General features: G+C 36.3%; 1 protein-coding gene across 1 annotated transcript; it reads right to left on the bottom strand.

Annotated features, from left to right (window-relative positions):
• Positions 1-7,000: 7,000 nt before the first annotated feature.
• Positions 7,001-7,668, bottom strand: LOC100644243 (probable salivary secreted peptide). The gene has a single exon (XM_003394010.4). The coding sequence runs from the start codon at positions 7,578-7,580 to the stop codon at positions 7,176-7,178; it is 405 nt and encodes a 134-aa protein (XP_003394058.2). The 5' UTR covers positions 7,581-7,668; the 3' UTR covers positions 7,001-7,175.
• Positions 7,669-8,877: the final 1,209 nt, after the last annotated feature.

Genomic DNA, 8,877 nt, shown 5'->3' with positions numbered 1-8,877 from the left:
TATGTTGCACTCGCACGATGCGTTTCGCCAAGCACGCAATTAAAAGTCGCACTTTCGTCGTCATTTAAAGTTGTTGTACGAAGTACGAAAAACGCACGAGACGCGAAGCTTTAAGTAAACCGTTTAAAATACCTCCTCGCCTTTGACGGAACTTACAGCGTATCTCGAAAGTTTTACTCGTATTTTGAAGAATTTTAAACAGTTTGTGGGAATAACTGTAGCATTTCATGATTCATTTTTTTAAATACATTTTCTACCAATTTATTCCCTTTCTTTTTTTTGTTCATTTAGTTTGTTTATGTTTAACCTCTGTAGCAATTTATTATTGCATGCACGCGTTGCCTGTTCCTTAATTGAATAAATGAAAACATGCAAATTCTCCATATTGGTTAAACGTTGATTTTCGATATTTTCGTTTAACTTCGTGTAAACAAAATCTCTTCTCTAATATTAATCAAATATAGTAGTTTTGTGATATATTGAATTGAACAAACCATTTTTCATTTTTTATCTTCATTCTACTTTTCAGTGGATATATGGGCAAAACATTCTTTTTTATTTTGTATTGTATAAAAATCATTACGTAAAATTTATAAAAAGTGATATCTACTGTGACTTATGGAAACAATGTTTTAATTAATTCTAGAAATATTTATAATAATAAAACCTGAATTATTATGTATGTGAATGGATGTTTATTCGCACAATGTGGAATTTACACGTGGAACGTCATTGATTTGATTGTGATTTCTTTGTCAACTCTTCCTTTGTGCCAACTATTGTTAGTATTTACAGCAACTCATTGTTTCTATTTTTGATCAACTTTTATCGTTGATTCTTTAAAATTAATTACGATATCCAATGAGGTTCAAATTAATTCATTATTCGTAAGCGAAGATTGAAAATAATAAAGGTTTTTATCTATATCATGATAAAGTTCGTAGAAAGGAATGTAAAACGTGATAGATAAGTAGAAATTTTAATAACGCGTGATTTAAACTTTGAAACTAACGTGAGAGTCTAAGATGTACTAAAACTTGCAACGGCTAACTTGTTCGGTGTTAGCTATTAAAGTCCTCTTATCTAAAAACTCCTTTAAAAGTGTACTACCAAAAAAGACGGCACCACAGTCCACAAGAAGCTAGCTTGCCTTGGTGACTTGGGAAAGATCGTATCTCTCTACTGTTTATCGACTTCACTCGGTAGTTACGCGTGCTTTCAATGCAATTTTTCAGTAACAAGCAACCTGTCAATATAAGGTAGAAAATTGGCCTCTTTTATTTTTTGAAAGGTAAATTGCGACATTTTTATTGCCGGGTATAGAATCTTTCGAAGCAATCGATACTCCGTTGCTATCAGAGTTGCTTAATATACATAAAACCTTGCTTACGTAATTTATTCGATATAATACATTTACAACTCATTTAAAATGTTCATGTCCTAATGAAAACTTTCCAATTAATATGTCATACTAATATTTTATACACTGAAATTTGAGTATTAATAAAATGTTCAATTAATTTCTCGTAGCACAATATGTTTGAATGCAATGATTAGCATAGTGAAATTTTCAAGTGGATACATATAAAGTTTCAAACATTAATGAAGCTTCTTCTCCTATTACACATTAATTTAGCACTAAAAATATTTGAAAAGAATAATTTCTGATAATGGCTCCCATAATTATCAATTTCTTGAGAAAACGGATTATTGAAACATAATCGTGTTTCGCCAATGTTTCCCTCATTCAAAGATTCAACTACTGGAAGTGATTCGGGTGAAGTTTGGGATCAGACCAACGTAGAAATGTTCCATTACCTTGTTTCTATTTATGAATGGAGTATATTTTATGTATGAATAGTTAACCCAAATTCATTGGCATTCATATTTCAACAATTTCTTTCTGCAACATCGTAATCATTATAATTTTCTAAAATTATTCAGATGCCATATTGCGTTAGGATGAATTAAATTTATGTAACGCGCTCTTTTTATAATTATTACGAAATTATCTCGCATGTAAATAAAAATCGCTGCGGAAACGATTTTGGGAAAACAGTAAGTCGCTTAAATGAAGTTAAACTAAACTGTACAAAAAGATTGCAGTTTCAGTATACATGCATATGAGTAAGTTGTCTGGTAAATTACGATCGATATGTGGTAGAAACGACGTGTCGACGATCCTCATTTTTCTCCGCCGCTCTAAATAATGAAAGTCAACCCAGTCTTGGCAAATACCAGCCAGACGAGGAATTGTTGCGTGTTGCCTTGTTCCTGTCGTGTTCATTTTTGTTCGTTTCGGCCTGTCTTCGAAAGACAACCGTCCTCGTCCGTGTATTGAACTTTCTTCCTGCGATTAAATATTTAACGCTTCGATCGATACAGTTCCGTACATCCACGGTCTGCGACACGAGCTATCTGGCTGTTCTATACGAAACTCTTCTACTGACCAGTCGGAGAAATTACTAACCGACCCTTTGCTTTCCTCGTACGCAAACACATTCGTGTACGTCACTCTCAATCTACTTCATCCTCCCTTTTCAAGCGACTAAAAACATTTTCTTGTATGAGACAGTCGAAGTGGCGGCACCCTTGCAAAAATATCCGAGACACCCTTGAAAGAGGTCCTCTAAAAAATTCACTTATCATAACCCAAACATAAATATGTAGATCGTTCATAAAGTGATTTATAGTATTCTTTATAAAGTTTCATGAACGAAATTACCTACGTTACCTGCACCTTAAGACAGGGGAATAAGTAAAGGAAAAATTTTAATACTTACAGAATCTACCGTTATTATTTATTACCGCAAAAAGATGTAAGTGTTTCGTAACAAAGCTACGCCTGTAACCATTGTATATAGTAGCCTCCGTTTAACAACTTTGTCATTTTCCTAATTAAGTTTCGATGTTAATCCGTTCCTAAAAATTATTTGTATCCATCTTTAGATAATAGCTTAATAAGCGCAACGTATTATTAGTGAGATCCATAAATTACAGTAATCGTATAAATTATATTGTACAAATATTTTAAAATTTATCATATAAATATATAAACGATGTTTCTCCCTTTCTAGACAGTTCTCCCTCAGATCGATATACGAAAGGCGCGTAAATGTCAATATTTATTGACGTGAACCCCTGTATCCCTTGACAATGATTGCCTTTGCTGTAGTTCACCTACCTGTCCTAACACCCACCACTTACCCGTCCTTTTACCTTTCCTAACTCTCGCACGATATGTCATGCCATTTTCTTGGGGCGTGTTATAATTTATCTTCGGCAGTAACGTCGCGCTGGAAATGTAAGAAAGGGATGTTTATAACCGTGATTTATTACGTGAAACGTTTTAGAAAGCTTAAAAATACGAACTTTATAGAAATATGAATGAGGCACGATGTAATTGAAATAAAAAGTATCAAGCAATGTATTAAAAAATGACATTTTTTTTACGAACGTGTCCTTAATTTTTTCGTTTCGAACGTGTATTACGTTTGTTTCATATGGACAAGTATTTAGAAGTACTTTTGTTCTGCGGTACATAAAGCTTTTAAACTGGTTGTCCCAGTTCTTTCTGAATTTTAATTCCAAAATGTTCCACTACTTACTTTTTCTAACCGTTCATATTTTTATTGCAGTTATTTTCTCTCTTTGTTGAATGAATCAACTGACACTAGTACATTGAACGCGCACCTAAAATAGAAGTTAAAGGGTAATTAGCTTAACACGATTAGGGTGGTTTAAATAAATCCCCAATAGTGGTAACAAGTTGAATTCAAACGTAGTTAAGCTTTTATAACCAGGAAGTTTAGAAATATGTGATTATGATATATATATATATACTTTGTTTTTAATGTCATAAATTGTAGAATGACTATATAGAAGACGATTTGAAGTGACGTATATTCAAATTATTTTCAAGAAGACCCTGCCGCACTTTATAATCGCTTATCTATCGTAATTTAAGTTGAATATGCATTCACTGTTAACATTACATTTGATATGTTCTTAAGACATCCCTTTTAATCACGATAGATCTTATCGTAATGTGATTTTCTTTACAAAGGAACCGATCAAGGGGTAGTAGTCAAATATGTTACTTATGTACATAAACGTAAATTAGTTGGTCAGAATATCTAGAGTCCATACCAGTTAACGAGCTGACCGCATGGGACAATACAGTTGACTTACGTCGTGACCGTACTGTGATCTTGCATTTGCGGCTAATCAGCAACTGAAATTGGTTTCAAAGGACTTACAGCTGGTATCGAATACATACTCCTAAATGTTCCTATAGTTGATACACCAACGATACAAATAGTTACATGTAGCTACATCTTAGTAGTATCGAAATAATATTCCAAGTTTTTCGGTTCAAATCCTCTTAATCATCTTTCCTGTAAATCATAATTAAGAAATTATATAAACCAATACAAATATTAATTTAATACCGTAATGAATAAGTATTACATTAAGGTGTAATTTCATCTACATGATGTAGAAAGTTGTCCGTTTTCATTAATCATTTCCACGTGTTGGTTAGTGCCGGAACAAATTTATAGAACACCGTGTATCTATTTAATCACTTTTATCGTACGATACTTTGAAATCGATGTATACAACTCGTCAGAAGCATGTACTCAACTCTCGCACGGATGAATCTTTAACTTCATCAGCTTTTACAGTAGGTTTGCTCGAGTCTCGTCTCGAGCATCAAACGGAAAATGCAAGTCAGTTGGCCAATCCATTAAAACCATTTCATTGGAGACTTGCTGCGTAATGTCTATAACTCGACTGACTTGCATTACGTCGGTGATATTTCAGGTAGGATATGCCGAACGCTCATAACCTGCTTCTCTTTCACGTTATTTTAGTATCTACATATGGAAAATAAAAAAGGTAATATATTTTAAAGCGAATCATCTCCATCTTTTTGCCTTAGCTTGTCCGAATGTAGGGGAAATTTATGTTACTATTTTACGTTAACTCCTTTGCACTTCGGATCTAAATTTCGAGAAACAGAAGAAACGCGTCCTGTTATTTAGCTTAGAGTCTGAAATGCTGAAACTGTAACTACGGCTTTCCGTTTAAAATTGCTCGATAATGGCCGTTGCGGTTTCGGATCGATGGTCGGTTCTTTTGTAGGTGCACCAGGGTGTACGGTCGTGCAAACACGCTTTCATTCGTTCGTTCGTTTTCGCCCAATCCTGTCATCGAATTGTCTGTCCGACGTCGCTTCGCATGCACGTTTGTTCGTCAGTTTCGCAACTTTACAAGCAATAACCAAAAGCGTGCGGGACAGGTTTATGACTAGGCGCGGTGGTCCTTACGCTTTCGCATTACGCTCGACTGACAGCTGCGGTCGGATGTTCGTGATGCGTGCACGCTTTACGAGCCATAGGTCTTCTTATCAGAGCTGATTGCATAGGAGGAAAACTACTTTATATTCAAAGAACCGACCTTCGGTATTATCAGAGTTTCCATCATCAAATTATGGTTTAAATCCATCAAGATAGGAAAGAAAATATAATGACCTGTATCCAATATGAGATATGCGATACCGTACTTGTGTGGAACAACGAGTTTCCCGGCCTATCAATTAAGCGAAGATCGATATTCGTACAAAAAAAAAGAACATCCAGAGAATCTAGAATAGAACTCTATAGTCCATGGTGCGCATACGTACATATATATATATATGAACGAACAACCAGGTGTCAAAGAAAAGAACTCTAGATTTCTTTATATACAGAGCTATTTTTAGTCAATCATCATGAAAGTAATGGGCGATGTTTTTATCCTCCGGAACATATGCTGTGGTTCTTTTCTATATCCCCGGTTTAGCATTTTCCTGTAGCACCTAGGCCAGTGATTTCTGATTGCTATAGGTAAATATGTACTAAATTATTGACCACTCTGTCTACATTTTGAGAAAATATAGCGCGACAGTTTGCAAATTATCCACTTATTCCCTATGTGTTTAGCCACAGTAACGGAATAAATATTACAAGATAGCTATATCTCGAGTTGTTTGTCAGAACATTCATGCCGCGTATCCGAAATAGAATTATAAAGAGAACGTTCTACTGCTACATCGAAAATACGAACAATGACCCTGAGAAGAACTAACGAATTACTTACAGCGGGTTATGCAAACAACAGTCAGTCTATACTCGCGTCTCATGCTTGGCAACGGTGCACGTTCCACCCTATTACTCGGACAACTTTAAAATGGAATTCCATTTCGCTGATATTTAAAGTGATTCACAAGCTCGTTTCTATTTACGAAACAGATATCTACTGACTTCTCAGTGTCTGTCGTCATTAAAGAACAATCCGTAAGAAAGAAAACCGTATTTCCCCCTGGAGCGAGGGCACCTTTTGAGAAGGTTGGAACTGCAGACAAACTAGGCACTTTCTAACTCGTTGCGTGGGTGAAACAGAGATAGAATAAGTAGGTTAACGAAATGGTCGTTCGCAAGCTTGAGATACCGCCACCAATTTCAGTGGCCCTCAACTCGATTCGAAGTTTCTTCTAGACGGTACGATCCCCATGGTAGAACGCGCCACGAAGCGACAACAATTTTCCAGTCGGTTGTTCCTCCTTCGTGCTACCACGCGTGCATGCACAAAATGTACTTTGCACGTAAGCCTCGGAAACGGAAGATCACTGCCTCTTAGAAACGTCTGCGAGCTACGCCGGGATTGCGAATGCTATGCCGAAGAAGTGGAAAGGAACGAAAGGAAGAATTATCGGGAGCCACCGTTGGGAACGGGGTCTGCTTGATTAAGGCATACAAGAAAGACATTCCATCAGTGAATTCCTCGCAATCTGTTTTTTGACGAACGTCCAGTCGTTCCGCCTCAGCGTTAATTGCATTATTATCGACACCAGGACTAAATAACTTTTCTTTTTCTTACGTTCTCGATCTTTCTTGCGTGCCCCGCATTCTTGACTTGCGTTTACTTAAAAACTAGTATTTATATATTTCTATAACGATTACTTTTTGATCGATAAATTTTATTATATTAAATAATTGACATATTTACTTCAAAATTAGACAAATTCTTCAAGATGTAAAAGGTTTTACAAGAAAGAAACAAGTAAACTTTGATTTGCACGTTGCATCCCATAAACATATCCAAACAACTGTGTTCGTGTCAGTCATACCAGCTTAGTATCGTGAGTATATCTCGATGACAAAGTTGATTCCATGACCCCTCTGGCTCTTTAGTCGGATGGTAACGTTCTGGTTTCCTGGGCCACCGTTGGTAATGCTGGCGTAGGCACCGTTACCATTGGTTTTCTGATCAAGTGCCTGGATCATGGTGATCCTTTCCCAACTTGAGACGTTGAATGTTCTTTCCTCGACGACGATCCTTCCCCAGGAAGAATTCTTAACGACACTCTGTCTGAGTACAAGCCTGTCACCAGGCATTCTGTACCCAACGACCAAGTTGTGTGACTTGTTTGTGTTGTTGGCGGCATAGTGACCGACTGGTGGAGCCGTGTTTACTTGCGCAAAGATTACAGCTATGGCAATTATTGCCAAGTAAGCGATCGTTTTTTGCGCTCCCATGTTCGACACGTTTACGAAAGATTCGTACAAGTTCTGTGGTTTCGATTATGTTACTTTGTACACACTGAGTTTTAATATCTGCTGGCTGCTTAAATATCTGCACCGATCGGCTTATCAGTTACCTGACTTATCGCGATATGTTTGTAAGAGTGTACTTGTTCATTCCGGAAAAATTCGTTCTAGGAAAGCGCACTTGTAGACGATGATATTATTTTCATGTCATGTATGATAACATCGATCAGTTATCGCTTGTGATAAATAAGCTATTTTCCCAGAATTAAATATCACTTGTTAAAAATAAATAAATCGTCTAGTTTAGATGTTCTCGATCATAAAACATAAACACTGAATCTGATTTGTTCCACGATTATAGAAAGATAAATTTTTCTAATTAATTTTATATTTCAACTATCAGTTCCTTTGCGAATGTTGTCGTCGTTTCTGACTCATCCTCGAAAACACAACAAAATCGTTCTGCGTATCATACGCAAACATTTTTATCTCTCAGCCATTTATGAAGCGTGAAACACATCTCTATTACGATTGTTTCTTTCTTGAAAATTCAATGTAGAATAATAACTTATGAGAAAGATTCATATACCGATATATTTTCAAATACAAGCGATAATCATCATTATCAACGATAGACCACCACGTGTAAGATGTTTGACCTCAATCTCGTAATAGACGGCGATCTCTATAATTCATGAGCATCCAACTCTATCTAATGCTGTATCCTGCTGTGTATACTCTGTTCGCATGCACGCATACGCCCTCGGATTCTATGCACCTTCGATAGGTTGCGTTCACAAACTCACGGCATGAGGCCTTTGAAAGCATCCATATAACGTATTATGGGATGATTTAACTCATGCTTGTCTAAGTTATAGCAAAAATAGTCTAAATAACTAATTACACGGGTGCAACGTAATTTTGAATACGGAGAATATACTGTACGATTCAAAGTTCGTTTATGATGTTGTTATTTCCATGTATTTTGCACGTATAATATAGAGAATCAGATCTGTTCACGAATAAATATGTAACATCGATATTGATACCTTGTATGCTCAGCTGATAGGATTTTTATCATTTTACCACATGGTTTTCCGAGCTTTCGTTATATGTCACGGCAGACCGCGGAATTTCACAGTTGGCGCCTTACATTAACAGCTCTCCTGACTGCGAGAGCTGGTGCCGCTTTGTCAAGGCCGTTGTAGGTTGTTTGCTCAGATGCTTGTTAACCGTGTGAGCATCCAATATGTTACCTCGTGTATGCACTTAGGTTCTGCATCGA

Source organism: Bombus terrestris, chromosome 2 (assembly GCF_910591885.1).
Source record: "Bombus terrestris chromosome 2, iyBomTerr1.2, whole genome shotgun sequence".
Lineage (NCBI taxonomy): Eukaryota > Metazoa > Arthropoda > Insecta > Hymenoptera > Apidae > Bombus > Bombus terrestris.
This window is presented reverse-complemented; position numbering and strand designations above follow the sequence as displayed.